This window comes from Chiloscyllium plagiosum, chromosome 13 (assembly GCF_004010195.1).
Source record: "Chiloscyllium plagiosum isolate BGI_BamShark_2017 chromosome 13, ASM401019v2, whole genome shotgun sequence".
In the NCBI taxonomy this organism is placed as follows: domain Eukaryota; kingdom Metazoa; phylum Chordata; class Chondrichthyes; order Orectolobiformes; family Hemiscylliidae; genus Chiloscyllium; species Chiloscyllium plagiosum.
In genome coordinates, this window is record NC_057722.1 from 46,229,625 (window position 1) to 46,256,997 (window position 27,373).

Genomic DNA, 27,373 nt, shown 5'->3' on the forward strand with positions numbered 1-27,373 from the left:
CATAGAATTTTCCTTATGAGGTCAACATTATGTCCATGGAATCTGTTGATAAATTGGTTACTTCCTCAGTGAAATACTGGCCCAAATATTTTGATATCTGGATTGATAGAGATGGGACAAATGTGTCAGTACCTCATGGAGGTCCAGGCATAGAGATATTGGAATTTCCCAGGAGGTTTAATCTGGACTACTGTAGACACCCCACGAACCTCTTCAACCCTGACCTCAGGGTGGAGACTTAGGCCTGATACGTAGGACGTTTGTATACTGTTGTGGTTTCATGTTTACTTACACAAACATACCAATCTCCTACCTGGACTGATAAGATAGATAAAGATTCTGTATATTTGAAGATATGTTATAAAATTACTTAACAGGTATATTTATTCTAATTCCTGTTTTACAGGAAAACACAGCAGCACTTCCCTGGGAGTATCATTGCAAAGCAGTCTGAAAAGTGTCCTGCTGCAGCAACATTACAGTGAAGCAGTCTGGCAAATGCATTGCAGATGCAGCAACAGCATTGCAATGAAGCGGTCTGGGAAGTGTCCCCTGCACAACACTGCAGTAAAGCAGGCGAAAGTGAGGACTGCAGATGCTGGAGGTCAGAGACAAGATTAGAGTGGTGCTGGAAAAGCACAGCAGGTCAGGCAGCATCCGAGGAGCAGAAAAATCGATGTTTCAAGCAAAAGCCCTTCATCAGAAATCATTTCCAGACTGTAAAGCAGTCTGAGAAAATGTCCTGTGCAGCAGCATCACAGTGAAGCAGTCTGGGAAATCTCCTCTACAGCACCAATGTAGTGAAACAGTATGGGAAGTGTCTCTTGCACAAAACTGCTAAGCAGCATCTTGGGAAATGCCCTCTGCACCAATATTGCAGTGAAGCAGTGGGAACTGTCCCTTGCAGCAGTGTTGCAGTGAAGCAGTCAGGGAAAGTCCTCTATAGCATCATCATAGTAAAGCCATCTGAGAAATGTCCTCTGCAACAGTTTTGCAGTGAAATAGTATGGGGAGTGTCCCTTGCACAACACTGCAAAGAAGCAGTCTTGGATATGTCCCTCTGCAGCAGCACTACAGTGAAGCAATCTGGGAAGTGTCCCTTGCAGCAACATTGCAATGAAGCAGACTGAAAAGTGACAGCTGCACCAGGATCGCAGCAAAGTAGTTTGGAAATGTCCCTTGCAGCAGCAGCATTGCAATGAAGCAGTCTAGGAAGAATGCCACAAAGTAGGGCAAGAGACAGCAGCTGATTGGGTGAGTAAGGTTGGTTGAGTATTTATACAATTTGTATTGGTTATAATTTGTCAGGTCTGGATGTATAGTTTATACACACAGAAGACCAGAGAACAATGGCCCTAGAGTAATTACATTATTTGATTTTAAGGACAATTAAGGTTAATTTAAAGGGATAAGTCATAAAAGCAGAGCTCAAGGCCATGGTATTAAGCTCAAATTTTGGAACTACAGTGGCAGATGGGGACACTTTTTGGAAAATCAGTGAGGCTGAAGGTATTCTGGATAGCAAATACAGAGGTGGTTACTTCACAGGCTAAGACTCCACAGGCAGGCATGGTTTGGATGAACACCAGACAAAGAAAGATCTAGGCAGTCAGTGCAGGCAGCAGTAAAGGTACCGCTATAATTATATCTGCATATAGATTGAGCAAAACAAACCAGTAGCAATGGCACAGAGGAGGAATCTGGAGTGTGTTCTAAATGATTTTCAAGATTAATATATTGAGAAATCAACTAGAGAACAGGCCACCTTAGACTGGGGTGTGATGTGTGCATGAAGGAACTGTGACAATTGTTAATTCCTGTCTGATACAGAAATAAAAAGGGAGAGGTGGCCTGACCATGGCTAACAAGGGAAATCAGTGATAGTATTAGATCCAAAGATGGAGCATATAAATAGGCCCAAAACAACAGCTGACCAAAGGACTGGAAGCAGTTTAGATTTCAAGAAATTGTTGAAGGGGGGTGAGTAGAGTAGGAGATTAAGCATGCGGAGAACATACAAATTGATTGTAAAATGTCTACGAATATGTAAAGAGAACAAGATCAATGAAGGCAAATGGAGGCCTCTTACACTCAGATATGGAGAAGTTACAATGGGAAACAATGAGATGGCAAACCAATCAAACACAGTTTGGTTCTGTCTTCACAAGAGAGGACACAAAAACATCCCAAAAATGTAAGGGAACACAAGGTCTCGGAGAGGAACTAAAGGAAATCAATATTAGTAGGGAAACAATGTTAGGGAAATTGATAGGAATTAAGACCAATAAATCTCCAAGTCTTGGTAATCCACATCCTAGAGTACTTAAGGAAGTCAGTTCAAGAGCTTTCCACCTTGAGGGTGAAAATATTCTCTTTAGCTCCCTTCCAGTCCTTCTACCAATTGTTTCAAATCTACACTTCCAGGTTCCTGACCTCTCAATGATTAAAACTAAGTACTTCTCTTCCATTTTATCTAAGGCTCTTTGTTTCAATATACTTAGTTTCCCCATACTGATTCTGTTCCGAAACAAAAAGATTCTTAATTCATGAAAAAAAGGGTAGAAAAGAGTACCTTTTGAGGGTGGTTAGATTTATTTCAAAGTCGATGGATGATGTACTTTTTTTGAGGAACAAGCAGCTGTTGGTTCAAAAGGAACATGCCAGCATGTTTAATGAAGATATAAAACTGGTCAACAAGATAAATAAAGACGATAAAGAGCAGCTTGATTAACTGCTTCACTAAATCAGCTACAGACTGATCACATGTCGTATGACTGTAAGCAACCAAAACATTCAGTCACAATATCATAATCTATTCATCCTATGTCTGAAGACAAAAATCCAAATAATAAAGTGAATTAGAAACTACCTACAATCATACTTTACTTCATTATTCTAAAATAAAAGAACTCATTTAACTTAGTGATCATGCCTTACATTTGACATTCAGGTTAAAATTTCAAACACAATGAGGACTAGAATTTAAACATTGGATTATTCAGAACATATAACTCAAGTATGTTAAAAAAAGTAAACTGAGAGAAAGTGAAGATGTCAAGTGCTGGAGATCAGAGTCAAACATGTGGCACTGGAAAAGCACAGCAGGTCAGGCAGCATTCAAGGAGCAAGAGAGTCGACATTTCAGACATAAGTTGATGAAGGGCCTATAGCCAAAATCACAACTCTCCTGGTCCTCAGATGTTGCCTGACTTGTTGCTCTTTTCCAGTGCCACACTTTGACCTAAAAAAGTAAACTGTCTACTTATCAACTGTTTCAAGAGATTATAGGCCACAATGGCAAAATTGATCATATTTTAAAATGCTTTATTAATATTCAAAAGCGTATACGCAAACGAACAGTTGCACAATCTTGTATGATTAAGATTTATCTTCGACTAAGACTTAGGAGCCATTTGGCCCATCAAGTCTATTCCATCATTCAGTTAACATTAAAGTTAATCTGATAATCCTCCACACCACTATTTTGCCATTTCCTCACAACTCTTGTTCTCAACCTTGAATACAATTAACAACATAGTTTCAACAGGCTCTGAGGTAAAGACTTCAAAGTCTATCATCAGAGAAGATATTCTTCCTCATTACAGAGGAGGAAGTGCTGGATGTCTTGAAACAGTTAAAGGTGGATAAATCCCCAGGACCTGATCAGGTGTACCCGAGAACTCTGTGGGAAGCTAGAGAAGTGATTGCTGGGCCTCTTGCTGAGATATCTGTATCATCGATAGTCAAGCAGCAAGTAATAGACAAATCTTTCTGATAACACAACCAATGGATCATTCTTTAGCTCTGCACCAAGTCATTGGAGGAGGAGGCTTGACAAATATCCCTATCCTGAATTATGGAGAAGCCCAGCACATCATTGCAAAAGACAAGATTGAAGTATTCATAACAACCTTCAGCCAGAAGTCCCCAGTGAATGATTCATTTCAGCATCTTCCACTGGTCACTAGGGTTATAGCTAGTCTATAGTCAATTTGATTCTCCCTATATAAAATCAAAAAGCAGTTGGAGCACAGGATACTGACATGGCTGTGGGCCCTGATAACATTCTGGCAATAGCACTGAAGATTTGGTATACTCCTAACTAAGCTGTTCCAATACAGTTTAACACTAGCATCCATCCAACAATGTGGAAAATTGCCCAGCTATGTCCTGAACACAAAAAGCAGGACAAACCCAATCTGGCCAATTAACACCAATTATTCAAGTCTCAATCATCTCTTCAGGGGTGTGTCCTCGGCCCAACCATCTACAGCTGCTTCATCAATGACCTTCCCTCCATCACAAGGTCAGAAATGGGGAAGTTTGTGTTGCTGCACAACACTTGTGATATTGAAGCAGTCATTTTCAAATGCAGTGAGATCTGGACATTTTCTAGGAAAGGGCTGACGTGGCAAGTAACATTTGTGCCACACAAATGCCGGGCAAAGACCATCACCAATAAGAGTCAATCTAACCACCACCCCAGTATTCAATGGTGTTACAATCGATGAATCCTCCACTATCAATGTCCTGGGGGTTACCATTGACCAAAAATTCAATAGGATTCACCATACAAATGCAGTGGCTACAAGACCAGATCAGAGGTTAGGAGTACTACATTGAGTAACTCACCTCCTGACTCCTTGAAGCCTCTCTGCCATCTGAAAATCACAAATCAGAAATGTGATGGAATTCTCCCTATTTGCCTGAATGGATGCAGCTCCAACAATACTCAAGAAGCTTGACACTATACAGGAAAAAGCTTGATTGGCACCACATTCACTCGCTCCACCATCGATGCTCAGTAGCAGCAATGTGTACTATCCACAAGATGTGCTGCAAAAATTCACCAAAAGTCCTCAGATAGCATCTTCCAAACCTGCAAACACTTCCATCTTGAAGGGCAAAGACAGCAGATACATGAGAACCTCACCACCTACAAATTCTGGCCCAAGCCACTCACTACACTGACTTGGAAATACATTGCCATTCTTCACTGTTGCTGAGTAAAAATCCTGAAATTCCTTCCCTGGGAAGGGCATTCCAGGTGTGCAGCGGTTCGAGAAGGCAGCTCACCACCACACTCTCAATGGAAACCAGTATAGTCCACAAACACTGGCCAGCCAGCAATCTTCATGTTCCATGAGTGAATAAAAAAAAAAGGTCTACCAAGTTGAAGGTTTATGTATAGATTTCCAATGACCTTGTCAAAGTCCTCCATGTCCCACTGTATTGACGACTGCTAAACTGTAATTTGTGTGTGCTGTGACTACTGACTGCTCACGTTACTAAGGACCTGTGCTGTTTCTGATATTTCCCACACTTTAATTTGAACTGTGACAAATAGGTCATGGTGGTATGAAAGCACAGGGAAATTGAAGTACAAAAAATGTGCCAGCAAGACTAGAATTGGTAGTGACATCCAGCAGCTGCTGAACAGTCTCCAATATGAAGATGTCACAGTTGAAGTACGACTCAGGAAAAAGAGACGGTACAGGTGGCCTTGATGAATCAAGAATCACCCTTGATTCCATTTCTTCCATTTGAGCAAGATGAATTGACATTGCAGACTGAGGATGTCACTGTCACAGAACTGTGTCATCTGCTGGAGCAGGACTTCAATCTGAAGGGGTGGATGAGTGCGGCTATTCAGATAGCCGTCAAGGTAACTATGAAGCTAGATTTTTAACCAATTGGTGGCTTCCAATAATCCGCTAGGGGCCTGGGTGGGATCTATCAATCCTCAGTGCACAAATGTATTAAGGTTATTAAAGTTTGGGTGCTCGTTGTTGTGGTTCTGTTCGCCGAGTTGGAAGTTTTTGTTGCAAACGTTTCGTCCCCTGGCTAGGTGACATCATCAGTGCTTGGGAGCCTCCTGCGAAGCGCTTCTTTGTTGTTTCCTCCGGTGTTTATAGTGGTCTGTCCCTGCCGCTTCCGGTTGTCAGTTTCAGCTGTCCGCTGTAGTGGTTGGTATATTGGGTCCAGGTTGATGTGTTTGTTGATGGAGTTTGTGGATGAATGCCATGCCTCGAGGAATTCCCTGGCTGTTCTCTGTCTGGCTTGCCCTATGATAGTAGTGTTGTCCCAGTCGAATTCATGTTGCTTGTTGTCTGCGTGTGTGGCTACTAAGGATAGCTGGTCGTGTCGTTTCGTGGCTAGTTGATGTTCATGTATGCGGATTGTTAGCTGTCTTCCTGTTTGTCCTATATAGTGCCCTTCCTGAAGAAGGGCTTATGCCCGAAACATCGATTCTCCTGTTCCTTGGATGCTGCCTGACCTGCTGCGCTTTTCCAGCAACACATTTTCAGCTACCCATCTATTATTGTACTATCCACAAACTTGGTGATAGTATATTCACTTCTACCATCCAAATTATTAACATATATTGTAAATAATTGTGGCACACAGTAATTGGTTGTCATTTTGGCCATTTTCTTCTTTTTTTATATATTTTTAAAGAAACTCTTATTATCTGTTTTTACATTACTTGCTAGTTTATCCTCAGTTTATTTTCATCCTCTTTTTTTGAGTTTGTAGAACTTTCACAATCCTCTTGTTTACCATTAATCTTTGCTGCATTATACATTTTTTTCTTTCAATTTGATAGTGTCTTTAACTTCCTTGGTTAACAATAATGAGTTTATTTCCTTTCACAAGGATCCCTCTTCCTCATTGGGATATATCTATGTTGAGTAATCAACTATTTCCTTAAACATGTGCCATTGTTCCTCAACTGTCTTTTCTAATAAACTCCTTTCCCAGTCCACTCCAACTAACTATGTTCTCAGTCCGATATAATTACCCACATTTAGGTTTATCACAATTGTTTCTGACCCAAGTTTCTCAAGTCTCAAACTAAATGCTAAATTCCATAATGCTATGGTCACTGTTGTCCAAGGGATCTTTTTCTCTGAGATCATTATTAAACCTGCCTCATTACATGTTCCCAGATCCAAAATACCCTGATCCCTGGTTGGATCTACAACATATTGTTTTAGTAAATCCAAGTACATTATAAAATTGAAACTTGTGGTTACCTTTGCCAATTTGATTTTCCCACTCTATCAGATTATTAAAACCACAATAATTAATGAACTGTGGTTTTTTTTCTTGACCTCATTATTTCCTGATGCCTTCTTGGCCATTCAAAACAGGAGTCTACAGTCTACTCCCACCAGTTTCATCATCATCTTGTTATTTCTTCCCCCAGTGGATTCTGCATTATCTGATCCAAGATTGTTTCTTGTAATTGTACTTATTCTATCTCGTATTAACAAAGCTACCCAACCACCCTTTCCTTCTTGCCTTTCTTTTTCAAAAGTCACATACTTTTGAATATTTAGTTCCCAGCTTTTAATTCCTTATAAGATTTACCAGTAAAAAGATTAAACAGCAATTCTTCCCCTCTTAGAATTTATAGATCTTTTCATTTTTTTAACTAAGTCTTTTAAGATTTGCAATATATATCTACTGACCCATCACAGGAATGTTATTCAGCAAAATTTTGCCTCGTTTTCAAGTTTAAACCAATTAATAGGTGGATTGTAAGAATCAATTAGAATTAAGTTTATGATTTTAAAAAGTATACATGTTGTTGAAGATATTCATCTTGCTCACATCAGAAGAATCACAAGAACATCAATTCAAGGGAAAAACCAAGATTTACACTGCACAAGTTAGCATGTGGGCTCTGAACTGAGAGGAGGGCTGCCCATGGGGAGTGCTACCATTAATAATAATTAAGTTATCTGCCAAGCTTTGTTTCCATTTTAAACCAGGCAGATTGACTTTGATTAGTCAGACGCTGCCCTGAGAAACCCAATCAATACTGTCAATCATCATTAATTGTTACATACTTCATGGCAATACCTCTCCTAATTGGAGAAAATTCTGAAGGAAATAATTTATCTTCATTTACAAAGGCAAAGTTTGACTAAGGACAGTCTGTGTGGCTTTGTCAAATGACATCATATCTAACAAACCTGGTTGAATTTTTTCAGGAGGTGACCAAGTGTGTAGATAGTAGTTTATACAATTTCAGCGAGGCCTTTGACAACGTTGCACCTGACAGACTGACAAAGAAGGTAAAAGCGCATGGGATTCCAGGGTAACTTGGCAAGTTGGATCCAAAATTGGTTTAGTGGCAAAAGATTGAGGGTGGTGGTAAAAGGTTGTGTGACTGGAGGCCGGTGTCTGGCCAGTGCTGGGTCTCTTATTGATTGAAATGTATATAATATATATACACAGTGTAGATAAGAGAGTGGGAGGGATGATAAGTTTGCAGATGAAACAAAGATTGACTGGGTGAGTGACAGTGAGGAAGAAAGTCTTAGGTCACTGGAAGATGTAAACAGATTGCTTCAGAATTTGATTAACTCAGTAGACCATTTGCCTGGCTTGCAATGTGGAGTGACGCCAACAATATGGATTTAATTCCCACATTGGCAGAGGTTAGCATGAAAGACCCACCTTCTCAACTTCTCCCCTTGCCTGAGGTGTTAAACCACCACTAGTCACCTACCTAATTGTATGGTGAGTCTACGGACTGATAAGATATACCTTGCCTTCAGTGGACTAGCTTGGATTTATCTTACCTATTGTGGATAGAACATACCTGGTAGCTCTCCACATTTCAGGGTAGATGTCAATCTTATAGCTAAAGTGGAACAGCATGGCTAGGCAGCTACCGAATTTTGAAGTACAAATCTTGCCAAATTGTTGTCAGGGCTTGTAACCTTTGTGGTTGTTTTCCAGTGCTTTCAGCCGCTTCTAAACATTATGTGAAATAAATTAAATTGGTTGAAGATTATGCTGCTGGAGCCCACAGGATAAGGCTGAGATGTAACTTCCGTATGGTATCTCTAGTTGCAGACAAATGCTTGTCTTGTCTTTAGTACTGATGTGTGAGTGTTGCCTTTCAGTGCGGATGTGGATACTTGTGGAGCCTCCTTTTACTTTTTACTTGCTTAGTTGTCCATAATATTCATGACTAGACATGGCAGGACAACAGATCTTAGATCCGACCCATTCATTGTGGGTCGGCTTGGCTCTACCACAAACTACTTCATCTGTGTGGCATGCAAGGAGCAGTGTATCGAAGCATCAAGTTGACACCTCATTTAGGTATGACTGGGGCTGCTCTTGGCATAGTCTCCTGACCTCTTCATTGAACCAGTGTTAATCCTCTAGCTTGATGGCAAACAGGACGTTAGTGGTGGAGTTGGAGTATGCCAAGTTACAGATTGTGGTTCAATACAATTCTGCTGCTGGTGCTGATGCCCACAGCGCTAATTCTAGTTGTTTGGGCAACAACAAAACTGAGTCTATTTGAAAGTTATCCTGTTTAGCTTAGTGGGTGGTACCACTCAATACAATGGAGGGTATTCTTAATGTGAAGACAGCTTTGTGGCACCACAGGAATTTGGCAGTGATAATTCCCAACAAAAGAAAACCTTTGTGGAAAAAAGAATCTGCAACAGCTGGATTGGTCAAGAAAAGATCAAGTAGGTTTTTCCCTTCCATTCATCAATTGCAGACCCAGGTTAATAACTATGTTCCTTAGAACGCAGTAAGATCAATCAGCAGTAGTATGTCTTAACCACTTTGACTTTGTAGGGTTGCAGGGCTGGGTATGCCATTGGTATTTCCAATGCCTATATCAACGCAGTACTGCGTCTGGTTTCATTCCTTATATTATTTTAAAATGGTATGCTTGTAGCTCAGGGTGTACGCATTCAGAAATGGAATTTTGTAGCCTGCCTCTCCAAGTATTTAAGGAGCTATATCTTTATTATATAAAATGTATTATTTAAAACTTGCACAATAAATCATGTATGAACTTTCACTTCATCATTTAGACAGTTACGGGGTAAAATGTACTGAAGGGTGATCCATTACAAACATACTAATCAGGAGCAGGAGGAGGCCATTTAGCCCTTTGAGCCTGTTCCGCCATTTGGCTCTTCTGATTATAATCTCAAATCCACAATCCCACCTATCCCTGATAACCGTTCAACACTTGCTGAGCAAGAATCTATCTCAGACTTAAAAATATTCAAGGACTCTGCTTCCAGCCACCTCATCAGGAGGAGGGTTCTAAAAACTCATGTCTGCCAGGAAAATTAATTGCTTCATCTCAGTTTTAAATGGGTGATCCTGATTTTCAACAGTGGCCCTTAGTTCTTGATTCTCCTATAAAAAGGAAATATCCTCCCCATAATCTAAGATGTCAAAATCCCTCAAGATTTTAGGTTTCAATTAAATTACTTCTTATTCTTCGAAATTCCAGTGGTGACATATCTCGCCAAATTTCCTCATAAGACAATCCACTTATTCCACGAATTAGTCTGGTCAGACTTCCCTGAACTGCTTCTAACATCATTTTAATTTACTGGCAATACAATCTGTCATTGTTAAGTATTGCCATCTAACGTGGGCGGCACGGTGGCACAGTGGGTCGGTGTGGACTTGTTGGGCCGAAGGGCCTGTTTCCACACTGTAATGTAATGTAATCTAATCTAATCTAACAATATCTTAATGTGATAAAACAATTAAATTTTGTGTTTCCTGAAAGATTCCACTTGCAAACAGCATCGGTGTAGACTTTTTCTTTGCAATTTATCATCTCAAGTGGAAATAAGCCAAAAGAACTGTGGAATATTACATTAACAAAAACATGGTGGAGTTTTAATTTTATCTTTTATAGATAAATCTGAGTTATTTAAGCATCCAAAGGGATCCAGGTGAAATATTCTAAAAGTGTATTTATTCTCCACTTAAGAATTTATTCTTTATTTATTTGTCAGTAATAATAGTAAGATGTCTCAAAGCGCTTCCAATGATCAACTATTTTTGCAGTATATATTCTATTGTCAAGCATGAATGTCATTCCCTACCAATAATGGCATTAAAATAGACAATAAAGAAAATGATCAAATAAATGTTTTGAATTGATTGAAGGAAGACATGGAATTGTGCAATTCAGTGTGCTGCTCTAACACTTACCTCTGGTGTTCCTCAAAAATCTGTTCAGGGCCCTCTCCTATTTCTCATCAGCCTGCTTCCCCTTGATAACTTCACTCTGCAAATTCTAAACTAAACTAGACAGAACAAAATTATTTACAAAATTTGGAATTTTTAGTACTCACAGAAGAAAGTTTTATAAACTTCTGTTGATGAAGTAGCTTCTCCTAGCTGTTTCAAGAAATGTATCAAACGTAACTGCTGTAAGTGACAGACCTTTCTTCTTTTACATTTTTTCATACTACGTTCAGAGTGGAAGTTCAATCAGAATGCAAAATTACTCTAAGAGATATGATTACAAGAATGTGCAGGAACAAGAATAAGTAGGAAGAGAAATCTGGTTCTTGCATGTCAGACAGGGAAAATGAATAAACATAGTATGCTTTCTTGTTGCATTTTAATGAATAAATATTACTCAATGAATAATTAAAAATAGCTAATACAGCGTACTATGAAATTTGAATATATTCCAGATCCTGTATCGTTCAGAGGTATAAATCTGAATGAGATCAATGGGACAACTGATGACGAGATGGCTCTTACAACCAACTTTATATTTCAGAATTCTTGTCTTTTGACACAAATACCTCCATATTGTTATTTTAAATAGAACTATTGTGAATTTTTTAAAAAAAAATTGACTTCAAATGTACCCCCTGAAAAACTGGATCTCAGTATGATAAGCACCATCTCCAACCTCTTCAGAAGAAAAATCATTTTAGATTCAAACATTAATTGTTTCTCTCTCCACAGATTCTTCCAGATCTGCTCAGTTTCTTCAGCATTTTGCTTTTATTTCAGATCTCCATCACCCACATCTCACTTCCATCTCTCTCAAATGTTTATATTACAATCTATTCTATTCAACTTGTCAATGCCCCTAGGAATACCTTCAATAAAATCTCTTTACCCATCTGCCTTATTTCAGTCAGCATATCTCCAACAATCACTTCATCTCACACACAAATAACTGTTTTTGAATTATGTCCAGGGTTCAATTTTTGACATCTAAACTTTCCTCTTTTCCATGCTACCCCAGTAAAGCTTGAGTGATTTTCTATTACGTTAAGAAATCGATTGAACAAACTTCCCATTTTTGACCTTTTGAATTTGCACTACAGCCCACTATAGTGTTTCTTTTATCATCTTGTTTTTTTTTAAAATAAGAAAACCATCTCATCTCTGCTGTATTGTTTTGTCTGTCATGTGAATATGTGTGTTTGAGATTAAGAGAATGATAGTTTAATTCCGAATAGTAGTTTAGTCGTTAACCAATTTTACCATTTCTTGTACAGATAGGTTTGCTTCTAAGAAATGCGTTCTTTGAATTACTTCCTGAAAATTGGTTTATGTTTTTTTTATTTTGGATAGTAATACACAAGAAAAATACATTGACAATTGTGTGATTAAATAAATATTTTCATTTTTGATATGGTCTGTGGAATAGTGCTGTTTGATTACCAGTGCACTTCTCCCATTAGTCGTAACAACTTACATGTGAATAACTAATTTGATGCCACCAGCATCCTCTCACTAACTCCACACTACATGTGTTGAGAGTCATCAGGAATCCTGATGAAGGACTCCGGCTGGAAATATCGATTTTCCTGCTCCTTAAATGCTGCCTGACCTACTGTGCTTTTTCAGCAACACACTTTCAACTCTGACCTCCAGCATCTGCAGACCTCACTGTCTCCACACTACATGTGCTCTACAGTCTTTCAAAAATTGATAATACTATTGCTGGAATGTTCACAAAGCTTATCGCCTTTGCAGTATCTTCAGCTGTTTTCGATATCCTGTGGAGTAATGCTCAAAGATCAGTCTGTGATGCTCAAGACCTCAGCAGAAAGGCAAGATGGATCTTCCATTCAGTACTTCTAGCTGAAGATGAAAATACTTCAGCCTCATCTTTGACATAAATTTGCTGAGTTTCTGTATTGTTGAGGTTATGGATATTCCTCCAATGAGTTGTTTGATTGTCCACCACACTCAGGCTTGATTTGGCAGGACTACAGAGTTTAGTTTGGATTTGTTGTTTGTGGGATCATTTAGCTCTGCCTACTACATGCTGCTTCTGTTGCTATGCACTCTAGCTTTACCAGGTGGAATTCATCATTTTAAAATATGCATGGTGCTGCTCCTAACATGTCCTTTGCATAATGTATTGAACTAGTCTTGATGGGGCTGGTAAAGTGGAGATATGGTGGGCAAAGTAGACACAGATTTGGTTAGAGAGAGTTTTGGTGCAGTACCCTATAAACATCCATATTGGTTATATTGTGTCTGTGCCACCCACAGTGCTTCTTCCAAGTGGTGTTCAACATGGAGTACTATTCATCAGTTGAGGGGTGAGGTGGTCCAAGGTAACCAGGAGACAGGATATACACAGGTAAGGTGATAGAGGTGCCTGGGACACTGTTTGTGCACAAAGATTCTGACAGTAGGACTACATCAGGCTGTTGCTTGACTATTCTGTGGGGCAGTTTTCCCAATTTTCGCAAAAAAACCCAAAATACTACAAAGTTGTGGGTCAAAAAGGCTAGATTTGCTGTTGCCATTTCCAAAGCCTAAGCTGATGTCAGGTTCCCAATTCAGTTTCATTATTTTCTTTATAGATGCAACAATGTCTTGCTCATGAACAAGATGGGTTGTTTTGTGACTATCCACATTAGACTGCCTTGTAATTCCATGTTTTATGAAATCAAATGTTAACATTTCCTCCCACAGTCCAAAGATGTGCAGGTCAGGTGAATTGGCCATGCTAAATTGCCCGTAGTGTTACGTAAGGGGTAAATGTAGGGGTATGGGTGGGTTGTGCTTCGGCGGGTCGGTGTGGACTTGTTGGGCCGAAGGGCCTGTTTCCACACTGTAATGTAATGTACTCTAATCTAATCTAATTATCCATGGTGGGATTTGTACCCACGTCGCCCGATCATTAGCCTGGGTTCTGGATTACTAGTGTAATGACATTATGAATCCTCCCAACGTCTCCCCCCTCAGTAGAATGCTTTGGGATATAAATTATGTGAAAAGATGCTACGTAAAACTAAGTTGTTAATGAAGCTCATTTCTTGCCTTGAAAGGGAGATATAGTAAATGTTCACTGGCTTGAACTCTATTTAGAAGTGAAGAATGCATTAATCAATTATAAATTTCATGCTTTGATAATATTTAATATACAAGTCATGAAAAAGTGATAAAACATCAGGGAAAACAATTAAGATGACTGAAAATCCTTTTAAAAAAACTTCCTCTTACTACCAGAACTACTTGAATTGATATAGCACTTTTAATGTACTAAAATGTCCTGCAGTGCTTCATAAGTAAAAATAATGATCCAGAAAACTTATAATCACATAACTGTGTATTCCAGATGGAGAGAAAATCCAAACCTTTCTTTTAAAATTAATACAGGACCAAGTTTTTCAGACTGTAAGTTATGATGTCAACAGCAAGGACATGAACTAATTATTACTACAAATGCAAATTCGTACACTGAGGCAAAAAGATGAAAAACAAAGAACTAATTAAGTTAGATTTCATTAATGTATTGTTAGACATTAAGCGGGAAGATTCAAAATTCAGGTAGTAAATTAAAAATATACAATTGAAATTGAAACAAATTTTGAAGCAAACTTAAATAATATTAAAAAAAGTTATGTGAATTATGTTTCAAAGATGAATCAATATAACTATTTTGAGGAAGAACAAATACTAGCTCTTCTTGGGGCAAGAAGTAATATTTTAAAAAGTTAACTTATTCACTAAATTGTTTGGATCATGGCCTGCCAGGTTTGCAGCTGAGTCTCATTTGAGGTTCACTGTTTTTATCTCGTTCCTCCAATCTCTCTTTGGGATACTTTCACATTCCAATCCTTCCCAAGTCTGGTTTAACACTCATTTTTGTTTTGTCCAATCTTACCTTGCTTCTCAGAATTATAATCTAATACTTTCCAAGTCAGTATTGATGTGGAAACAAAACAGCAAGGAAAAGACAACATTGGTAGGGCTGGTGTACAAACCCTCCAACAGAAACCACACTGTAGGAAAGGCTATATAAAACAAATAATAGGAGCATATAAGAAGAATACAGCAATAATTATGGGTGACTTTAATTTTCATGTTGATTGGGTTAATCAGGATGGAAAGAGTAGCTACAACAAGTTCATTCTTTACATTAGGGATAGTTTCCTTGAGCAATGTGTCATGGAGCCAACCAGGGAGCAGACTATCTGAAGGATTCTCTTTCTCAACCTCTCTCCTTCCCGAGGACTCTCAGGTTAAATCACCACCAGTTGTCTCTCTCAGATGAGAGGGGAACAGCATAGTCCTCTTGGATTATGGCATTTACCTTTATCATCACAGTATTGTCACATATTCTGTCCTCCTTCACTGATTGTAAAGTGATTTAAGGTATTTATTGGTTGTGATTGTGAAAAGGACTATATGAATGCAAGTCTTTTATTTTCTATTCTAATGACATCTTTAAACTCTTATGGAAATCATTCACAGTGCATCACCATGTACATGTTCTCAACTTGAAGAACTCACATCGGTTCATAGTTAGTAGAACACTTAATTCATTATTTTCCTTACATCATTCAATAATTTAATAAAAATACAAGTTTCTTCTTCTCAGGTATAAAGGACCAGCAATTCAAATACTGTTGAAAGGCACTCAAACTTGGTCCCAAAACTCCAAACATCAAAAATGCTGCTGCCCAGTTCACCAAAAACCAGTGTTTCTTGACCCAGTATTCATTGGCCAGTACTTTGATTTTAAAATTTCCATCTGCAATGAAGTAAACTTTTGTATCTTTTTTTGCACTGAAAAAGCCAGCAATTTATGACTGGTAACATTTATCAGACAGTTCCAAAAGTCGCTAGATCGCAACACTCAGTTTTGCCCAGCAATAAGGCTTTAGATAGGGTACTGAAGAGAAGTTCAGAGGTTACAGTTAGTTGGAGAGAGAGAGAGACAGACAGAAGCAGTCAGAAGTGCTGTAATTAGCTGGGAATGTAGAAGTAATACACAGAAGTTGTGTGAGTAAAACAACTCTATGTTGGGGGGTCAGTATAGAGACAAGAGCAACTGGATGGATCTATGCTCTGAGAACTAAGGAAGACGTTTTCAGAGTGAATTGATAGTGAAGTGTTGAAGTCAGAACTCAGAAGATATCCTTGGCAGAATGGAAAGTGGAAGGATTCTTTGAATTGTGTGAGGGGAAGCAATGAGGGTTCAGAAGTAGCCTGTGAACATTAATAGTTCAGTGCAGTTGAGAAAGTTGCTGAAGCTAGCTGTTAGTGATGATTTGGAGCTATGCTCGTGAATGAGTATTGGAGTGCAGCAAGGGCCAGCAGACCGAGAAGAGGGTGATTGGTTAGAACAGATGTGGTTATTGAGACGTTGTAAAATGGAGATTTAATGCCACTAATCCCATTTTCTACTTTTGGTTTATAGCCCTCAAGGCTATGGAAACACAAAGGAATATCTAAGTACAGCTTAAATGATACAAAAGTTTCAAACTCAACCATACTTTTATGCAATGAGTTCCAGACTTCCATCGCCCTTTGAGTGAAAGAATTTCTCATCTCCTCACCTCTTTGCCTTCTACCTCTTACCTTACACCCATGTCCACAGTTATTGATCCATCTACTGATAAGATCAACGCATTTCTATCTGCGCCCCTCATAATCTTATACACATTTATCAGGTCAATTGCAACCTTCACTACTCCAACGAAGACAACTCTGGCCTACCTAACCTTAACTCATAGCTCGGTTCCTCCAGCCCAGGTGATTTCCTCGCAGCTTTTCTCTGCACTCCCTCAAGTGCAATCACATGTTTCCTACGATGAGGTGACTAGAACCACTTGCAGTTCAGTACTTCGGTCGTGGCCTAAATAGTATTTTCTACAGTTTCAGTGTATTACTTCAGCTACTAAAGTCAAGATTTCTGTATGCCTTCTTACCTACCTTATCTACCTGTCCTACTATCTTCAGCAATTTGTGGATCTGCACACAAAGATTCCCCCTGATATTCAGTACTTTTTAGGGTCCACACATTCATTGTGTATTCTTTGTCTTGTTAGCCTTCCCCAACTACATTAACTCTCAATTTTCTGCACTGAATTCCATTTACTTCTGCTCTACCCACCTGAGCAGTCTATTGATATCTTCCTGCAGTTCAGTTATCCTCCTCACTATTTACCACCTGTAGTGATTGGAAGCAAGTGGCCCTCATTGACTACAAGTTCTTTGATTGGGATTGTTAACCTGGGACAATCCGGAAAGCCTGGATGACCAATAAAAACAGGAGATTTTTAAAAAATTTCTTTTTTTCTTCTTTCCCACACTACCACCTGACAGCGGTGGTGTTTATTTTATCCCCACACACATGTCGTGTGTGTGCAGGTGTTGGACATAGTGAAAAACAACAAGTGTGTAAAGCTTTATTCAATTCCCACCACCAGGAAGAAAGGAAGAACCCGAGTGACCAGTGACAAGCAGTGCCCTTCTCAAAGATTAGAATCTCTTCAGCCCAGGGGACTGTACTGTGCACAAGCAAACAAAGGGTGACTTGGTGATGGGATACCGGCCTCTGTGCAGTTATTCCATCACCTAAACAATTTTGGTATTATCCACACACTTCTTGATCATACCCCATACAATGAAGTCCAAATCATTATTCTATTCCACAAACAGCACTGTGCCCTGTGGAACACCACTGGAAACAGTCACCAAACCATTTGTCCAACTTCACAGTCTGCATCCTGCCTCTTAGCTAATTTTGGATCCAATAAGCCACTTAACCTTGGATTCCATGGACTCTTACTTTCTTCACCAGTCTACTAATGAGGGACTTTGCAAAAAGCTTTGCTAAAGTCCATGTAGGGCACATGAAATGTAATACCCTTATAACACTGCTGGTTACCTCCTCAAAATATTTGATGAAATTTGTCAAACATGACTGACCTTTACCAAATCTATGCTATTGCTGATTAATCAAAGTGCAAAGTATCTCTCAATGTGCAAAGTATATTCAGTCTAATAACTTCTTCAGCATGAGCCTACAATTTCTTGGTCTATCCTTCCTCCCTTGTTTTACATACATAGAACATAATATGTTACAGCACTGCACAGGCTCTTCGGCCCTCGATGTTGTGCCAACCTATGAAATTATTCTGATGCCCATCTAACCTACACCGTTCCATTATTATCCATATGCACATCCAATGCCCACTGAAATGCACTTAATGTCGGTCAGTCTACTAGTGTTGCAGGCAGGCCATTCCACGCCCTTACTACTCTCTGAGTAAAGAAACGACCCCTAATATCTGTCCTAAATCAATCACCTTTCAATTTAAAGCTATGTCCTCTTGCGTTAGCCTTCGGTACTATCCATAACTCTGCCTACCTTAGTGTCATCCGCAGATTTACTAACCCATCCTTCTACACCCACATCCAGATAATTTACAAAAATGGCAAACAGCAATGGCCCCAAAACAGATCCTTGCGGCACACCACTGGTAAATGAGTTCCAGGATGAACATTTGACATCAACCAACCCTTCTGTCTTCTTTCAGCTAGCCAATTTCTGATCCAAACTGCTAAATTACCTTCAATTCCGAAATTCCGTATTTTGTGAAATAGCCTACCGTCTGCTACCTTATCAAATGCCTTACTGAAGTTCATATACACCACATCAACTGCTTTACCTTTATCCATCTGTTTTGTCACCTTCTCGAAGAACTTAATAAGGTTAGTAAGGCATGACCTACCCTTCACAAAACTGTGTTGACTATCACGAATCAAAGTATTCCTTTCCAGATTATTATAAATCCTATCTCTCATAACCATTTCCAACACCTTACCCACAACGTAAGTAAGGCTCACTGGTTTATAATTACCAGGTTTGTCCTGACTCCCCTTCTTAAACAGGGGAACAACATTAGCTACAGTCAGAGGAAAACTTTTCGTCCAGAGAAAAATCCATGACCTCAGATAACGGTTCTCTACACCAACCACACTAAGTAACAGCAAAATATCCACTGATGCTGGAAATCTGAAAGAAAAACTGAAAATATTGGAAATATTCACCAGTCAGGCACCATTTGTGGACTGACTCATGGGGTTCAAGTTTCAGGATGACCAGTTGATCTTTTGTCAACTCTGAGAAGTTAGAGATTTAACAGGCTTTGGACAAGTGCAGAGACAGTGGAGGGGGATCAGGGACAAGAAGGTCTGTTGTGGAAGGAAGAAAAGATTAAAGGGCAAAAATAATCACTATTCCTTTGACATTTGCTCCCTTCTGTATTTCATTCCAGTAGAGACTCTCTGATGATCTTATCGTGTTACTGTCCTTTCTCAAGACATTTCAACAGTTTTCAGTTTTGATGAAAGGTCAGCGACCTGAGCTGTTAATTCTGCGAGTTAACAGGATTTTGGTTTCAGACCTGTTCATTTCCAGCATTTCCTCTTTTTCTATTGGCTGAGTATTATGTGGGGTGGAATAACTGTGAGCCTGACTTGTTCAAATTGTAGCTTCCTTTAGAAAAACAGTGACTGACATCACAAGTAAATAACTGGCTACAAAGCACAGATTTATTCTGGTCATGAAAGCACTACATAACTGCATTATACAGTACTGAACTTTAGTATTACCATATAATGTTTCATTTCTTTTTAGTATAAAGTACTTGGTGTGCCTCTAGCTAAAACAAAATGTTCAAAAATATTTAAAAAGTACTGTAAATGCTCAGCAGGTCAGGCAGCAACGACAGAAAGTTAACATTTTATAGGGATTACCTTTTCCTCAGTTTATTTTTGTTTTTATTTTGGATTTCCATGCATCTCATCTTGCTTGAAATGCAACGGTCTGTTATTCTCAAACTTTTTAAGGCTTAGCTTTCAAAGTTTTGTTAAATACAGATCTGAAATCTGATATTTTTCAGACATTTCTTTTAGTTTTTTAAAATATGTTTAGCATAACAATGTTTTTACATTGATGCAGTTAAAATTGTAATTTCTCGCGTATTCTTTACAAAATAAATGGTGCTTACCTGGTCCAATCGTAAAGCTCCATCATCAAACCTTTGTCTACGGAGGTGTTTGGCAATGTTATGAAGATTTATTACAGCAGTTTTTATGTCTGCAATGCAATGCTCAGGTGAAACAGGCGGTAATTCATCAGGGGTGAATATCTTTTTTGGATCCTCAATTATACTTTGTGCATGATTATAACTCAATTTTACACAAGAGCGAATAATAGTTCGGCCATACCATTGACTGAGGATCTGCAAAATACAATTAGACAGGCAAGTTATTTAAAAATTTGTTATCCAGTGGCTCATTAATTTTCCCGGAATTGAATGACTGATGAGTAACATGTACACCTTAAAATATAACCAAACCCTATCCAATGATCTTCCAAAATCACTACTGTAGAAACAAAAGTAGATGCTTTGAGGCAAAATAACAATTCATTTGTTTAAATTCTCTCTTTTATTTTTCATGATTGTTTTCACACGGCAGAGTATTCATTTAATCCAGTCAAGGTACATCTATGATAAAATGATAAAATGTGCAATATGCATAAACACACTCTATAAAAACACATACTACACATTTTTGTATATTTTGATGATAATCCAAAAAACCTCCTGCATACTCTTTGAGCTTTCTAAATGCACTGACTGAATTTGAAATTGTAAAATTGCAAAATACGTGGCTCTTTTAGAACAGTTTTAAAGTTACCAGCTTCCATCCTGGATTATGGTATATATAATCATGATAGATCACGTACCATTTTAAAAAGACATGAAACATCAACAAATTACTTAGACTCAGTTAAAATAAATACGGAGTTCAGTATCTGCACTGAAGTAAACTTAAAAGGATGTAGAATTCAAATGCATTCCTTAAGATGTTGAAACAGAAGTAGACCATTCAGCCCATTGAGTTTGGTCTGCCATTCCATAAGGTCATAGCTAATCAGATATTCCTCAATTCCACTTTCCTGCCTTTTCCCTATAACATTTACTGATTAAAAATCTGTCTATCTCAGCCTTGAATACACTCAGTGACCCAACCTTGACAGACCTTTACAATAAACAATTCCACAGATTCACTACTCTCAAAAGAAATTCCTTCTCATTGCTATCTTAATGTGCAATCTATTAGTCTAAGACTACAGCCTTTAGTCCTTGACCACCTCCCCAAACAGCCTTTCCACAATAGCCTGGTCCAGTTCCTTAAAATATTTGTATGCTTGAATTCTTCTATATTGCAATGAGTACAGGGTCAATCTAATCAACCTTTCACATAAGGCAGTACCTCCATATCTCTATATCAGCCTAGTGAAACTTCTTTGGACTGCCTCCAATACCAGCATATCTTTCCTCAGATAAGGATCTAACGTTGTTCATAGTATTAGAGATGTGGTCTGACTAATGCCTTGTACAGTTTTAGAAAAACCTCCCTACTTTTATACTCCATTCCCTTTGAAATATAGGCCAACATTCCATTTGCCTTGTATTCTCCACTGGAGTTTGGAGAATAGACAATAGACAATAGGTGCAGGAGTAGGCCATTCAGCCCTTCGAGCCTGCACCACCATTCAATATGATCATGGCTGATCATTCCTAATACAAGGCAAATGGAATTTTTTTTGTGATTCATGACAAGTACTCCAAATTCCTTCTGTTCTGAAGCTTTCTGCAGTCTTTCTCCATCTAAATAATAGTCAGCTTCTCTTTTTTTTCTGCATAACCTCACAATTCCCCACATTCTACTCCACCTGCCAAGTTTCTGGGCACTCACTTAACCTGTCTATATTTTTCTGCAGACTCATTGTGCCATCTTCACTGCTTGGTTTCCCACTTATGTTTGTGCCATCCTCACTTTCTTCATCCAAGTCATTAATATATATTGTAAATAATTGTGGTCCAGTATGGAGATCGCCCTCCTCTTCACGTGATTGCATTGAATTTCACCTTCTCACCCTGCAATGGTACTGAAATTGACCTACTTATCCCGCCACTGTACTGAGATCGTCCTCAGGGGCTGAACATTTGGTTGCACATTTCTTAATTTTGTATAAGTCAGATAGAAAATTGCCCCTTCAGACCTTTATTGTCAACAAGACCACTTCAGATTCCTTCCCAGCAGTTCTGCAGTGTGCTGGGAAGAAGTACAAGACTCAATCTATTGTTTCTTTTTGATTATTAGGGATTATTATTTTGCAGTCCATGTTTCAAATATAAAATGGAATCTAAATTCAGCCACAAACTAATTTTTGTATCCTAGTGCAAGCGGGCATCAGAGCCGCCTTGCTTTTGCCACGGGACTATGCCTACATCAGGAAACTGTAAGAATTCATTTTGTGTTTTAAACAGCAGTCGCAGCTTTAAACCCACAGAACTCAGCAGCTGCCAGTCCACCCAAGTGACCAGGAGATAGGAGACAGAGGACAGATAAAATCCACACTATACCAACATTACCCATGACTCATAGACCAAAACTCCGGAATTAATTAATATGGAAACCCATCTCCTAATCACACCAAGAGACTGATATCAGACCAATACACACCAACACCCCAAGGGAACAAAGGGGGTGCTAGCCCCTGCCCTCACAAAGAGAGACAAGCAGATAATACCCGGACCCGTTTTACATAAACCAATTAGCACCCTATTGTGCGTGCCCTGCAACTCTCCTGGGATGGCAGGAAACATTCTATTTGCACCTACTCCAGTGATGATGGGGAACTATCATCCCATTCATCCTCAAATTCCACACATCCTGACAACTAAAAGTATATAATCTGTAGCAGCGCGCGGGAACAGGAGAGCAGCCGAGATTCGGACCTCGGTTGGTCTCCACCGGCGTTACTGTAGCAATAACGTTACTGATTGTTGAACCGCACTCTGGGCTTGGACTGATATCATTTCATCCGCGCTAACACTAGCTTTTCCTAAGTGGCAATACTGCAATATTTTCTGCATCTGAGTCTTACAGACTTTTTTAAAAGATCTTAAATAGTCAGTATTAATGCTCCAAATGGTGAATTAAAAATGATTTCTTGTTCAAGCAAGCTCCAAACTGAAATTGATATACGGATAGATAACTGATAATACAATAAGACCATAAGATTTAGAAATGGAGCCGACAATTCACCATGAGTTTGCTCTGCCAATCAGATCATGGCTGATCTGATAATCCTTTACTCTACTTTCCTGCCATATTGCCACAATCCTCAATTCTATGATTGTTCATAAATCTGTCTATTCAGTCTTGAATATACTTAACAACCTAGCGTCGACACCCACTGTTGTAAAATCTGCACAGATTGACTACCCTTAAGAGAAGAAAATCTTCATCGCTGCTTTAAATGGTGATCGCTTACTCTGAGATTATGCCCGCTAGTACTGGACTTTCCCACAAAGGGAAACAACCTTCTTACATCAACTTTCTCAAACCCCCTAAGAATCTTACATATTTCAATAACATCTGCAACTATGTACAAGCCCAATCTACTCAACCTCTCCTCGTAAGAAAATGCCTCCACACCAGGAATCAACCATGAACCATCTCATGACTATCTCCAATTTCAGTATATTTTTTCTTAGATAAGGGGACAAAAATTGTTCACTGTATTTCATATGTAATGTTGACACAGTACACTAATTATACACACTATATGTATAGTGATTCATTTGAGTAGGCAGAGTTATTAAATTGCATCTATTCTCAAATTCCAATATAGAATACAATACATTTTAATCATCAGTACCAATATTTTCTTTAACAGTTCATTTAGGTTCAGTAAGGAGGATTACACTTGCTATGATACAATAAATACAACAGCTGAACATACATGCAGCAATCATTTTGGGGAGATCGCTGATATCACAAGTTCAGCATGCCTACAATAATAACGGTGTTAAGGCAAACAAAGAGAGCTCAGTGTGATGAGATTAGCAAAGAAAAATGCAACTTTAAGCCAACATAAACGATACAAATATAGAGGTATAAGTTGAAAGGAATAAAAAAACCAATCTTTTTAAAACGTTAAATCCTCATAATATTAGAATTGTCCTGATACTTGTTTGAAATTTTTGAAAATAGAACAGACTGAAGTAAAACTCACTCCACCCAAAATTCCAAGCACAGCCACAATGAGATAATTCATTGTGAGATCACTGTATCAAAGCATGGTCCCATCCTCAATGAATACACATATCCATAATATGCTAAAAAATATCAAATCTGTGCACATTTCCTGCTGTCAAAATCTTACATGTTCCTACATTGCTGATATTATCATTGCCAATTCCTATATCCACATTCTCAATGGAATCTGCCAATGTAAACACAACACTAATAGTACAACCTCACCGGCAGAATGTGCTACAATATCTGTTCTCCACAAATTACAAGAATTTTATGAAATTGTTCAATCTTTTCTCAACCTGAAATGTTAAAACTCAAAAGAAACATTTAAAAAAAACAATTCACACTAACATGATAAAATATTCTGATGAAAGATTATTAGTTGAAATATTATTTCTTCCTTTCTTCATGGACACTACCAGACCTAATGAGTAAATCCAACTTTTAATGTTTTTATTTCTGATTTCCAATATTAGAAGAATTTTGCTTTTGGATTAGTAGCTATATGTCCATTGAAGAATCTATTATATTCGTTCAAACAACAAAATGTTTTCTTGGAAGCCTCACCTACTTCAAAAGGATGAAGCAGAGAAGACAGGAAAGAAGAGACGATAAAGAAAATGTCAGAAGTAACGCTGAGGGGTCAAGAAAAAAAGTGAAGGAATGGGAGTGAAAGACAGAAAAGGAATAGGCTGAGAAGTGGCAGATAGCGTTTAATTCCGATAAATGTGAGGTGCTGCATTTTGGGAAAGCAAATCTTAGCAGGACTTATACACTTAATGGTAAGGTCCTAGGGAGTGTTGCTGAACAAAGACACCTTAGAGTGCAGGTTCACAGCTCCTTGAAAGTGGAGTCGCAGGTAGATAGGATAGTGAAGAAGGCGTTTGGTATGTTTTCCTTTATTGGTCAGAGTATTAAGTACAGGAGTTGGGAGGTCATATTGCGGCAGTACAGGATATTGGTTAGGCCACTGTTGGAATATTGCGTGCAATTCTGGTCTCCTTCCTATCGGAAAGATGTTGTGAAATTTGAAAGAGTTCAGAAAAGATTTACAAGGATGTTGCCAGGGTTGGAGGATTTGAGCTATAGGGAGAGGCTGAACAGGCTGAGGCTGTTTTCCCTGAAGCGTAGGAGGCTGAGGGGTGACCTTATAGAGGTTTACAAAATTATGAGGGGCATGGATAGGGTAAATTAACAAAGTCTTTTCCCTGGGGTCAGGGAATCCAGAACTAGAGGGCATAGATTTAGGGTGAGAGGGGAAAGATATACAAGAGACCTACGAGGCAACCTTTTTTACACAGAGAATGGTACATGTATGGAATGAGCTGCCAGAGGAAGTGGTGGAGGCTGGCACAATTGCAACATTTAAGAGGCATTTGGATGGGTACATAAATAGGAAGGGTTTGGAGGGATATGGGCGGGTGCTGGCAGGTGGGACTAGATTGGGTTGGGATATCTGGTTGGCATGGACGGGTTGGACCAAAGGGTCTGTTTCCACGCTGTACATCTCTATGACTCTACGACCAAGGAAAGCGAAGTAAGGAACATGTGTAAAGCAGAAGGTGGCAGGCATTATACAGAAGAGAGGAGGACCTGTGTAAAAGAGAGGAGGGAATGCACATAGAAAAAGGCAACGGCACACAGAAAAGAGAGGAAACAGAAAGACTGGGAGAAGGAAATATTGAGAGGACATTCCAACTGAGGCACAAAAAAGTAGAATGACTTCGATTAAAAATCAATTGTATTTAAATATATAGAGGTGGTGCTCATTAACCAAGCATTCACTTGAGCTTAGAAATACACCAAAACTGGGTTTAAATCAGGAGGTGGAACTCTATACTTGCACTTGACCATTGATTATCAACTACACTTTCTCACTGTAAGTTTCTCTTAGCCAATTATCAAAAATATTCAATACCGTTGCAAAATACCTGGAACCAGCATGAATAGAGGAAACAACTTTGTATCTCCTTAATCATTCAGATTAAAGGATAATTAATGAACAGTGCAACGTCCAACTACAAATCACCAATTAGAATATTTAATTCTAGGGAAAGATAGGTATAGAGAGTCAACTAAAGATAGGAAAAGAAAGAGTGAATGAAGAAAAATTGACAGAAAGAAAAATGAAGAAAAAAAACAAAATAAACTGCCAACAATAAATAAAATATGAAGGAATGGAACTCCAAACTTGCTTAACACAATTTTCAGTGCCAGCAGGATAGTTTGTTGGCAATTACTAATTATTCTTTTTTTTGCAATTTATACATTCATAGGATGAGGGCATTGCTGGCTAGGCCTGCATTTATTGCCCATACCTTGAGTCAATCACATTGCTGTGGGTCTGGAGTCACATGTAGGCCAAATGATAGTAGTTTCCTTCCCTAAAGGACATTAGTGAACAAGATGGGTTTTTCCAACAATCAACTATGGATTTATAGTCATCATTAGACTCTTAATTGCAGATTTTTATTGAATTCAAGTTCCACCATCTGCCAAAGCAGGATTTGAATAGAGGCTCCCAGAACATTCCTGAGTCTCTTGATTAACAGCCCAGTGATACGATCACTAGGCCATCACCTTCCCTATGATACAACATAAAACATAAAAAGAGACTACAAAAATATGACAAGGAGGAAAAAGTGCCATGCAGTGGCAGTGCACTGCGCTAGAAGATCCAGCTTCAAGTCCTGCCTTCTCTAGATGTGTCGCAAAAATTTTAGGTCCCTTAAATAATAAAAGTTGTCCTGAATTGGAGGCAGAGATGGAAATGTGTTGCTGGAAAAGCGCAGCAGGTCAGGCATCATCTAGGGAACAGGAGAATCGACGTTTCGGGCATTAGCCCTTCTTCAGGAATGAGGAAAGTTGGTCCAGCAGGCTAAGATAAAAGATAGGGAGGAGGGACGTGGGGGAGGGGCGTCGGAAATGTGATAGGTGGAAAAAGGTCAAGGTGAGGGTGATAGGACAGACCTGGAGTACTGTGTGCAGATTTAGTTTCCTTAATTAAGAAAGGATGTACTGGCACTGGAGGGGGTGCAGAGGAGGTTCACTAGGTTGATTCCGGAGTTGAGGGGATTGGCTTATGAGGAGAGGCTGAGTAGACTGGGATTATAGTCATTGGAATTCAGAAGAATGAGGGGGGCGGATCTTGTATAAACATATAAAATTATGAAGG

At 38.8% G+C, this 27,373-nt stretch overlaps 1 protein-coding gene across 2 annotated transcripts in view; it reads right to left on the minus strand.

Moving 5' to 3' along the window:
- The window catches only part of dis3l2 (DIS3 like 3'-5' exoribonuclease 2), a 300,765-nt gene that overhangs the window by 108,895 nt on the left and 164,497 nt on the right, over nucleotides 1-27,373 (minus strand). For both annotated transcript variants that reach the window (XM_043702288.1, XM_043702289.1), the window contains one exon: nucleotides 20,088-20,321. In XM_043702288.1, coding sequence (XP_043558223.1) covers nucleotides 20,088-20,321 — 234 coding nt within the window. The remainder of the gene's footprint in view (nucleotides 1-20,087; nucleotides 20,322-27,373) is intronic.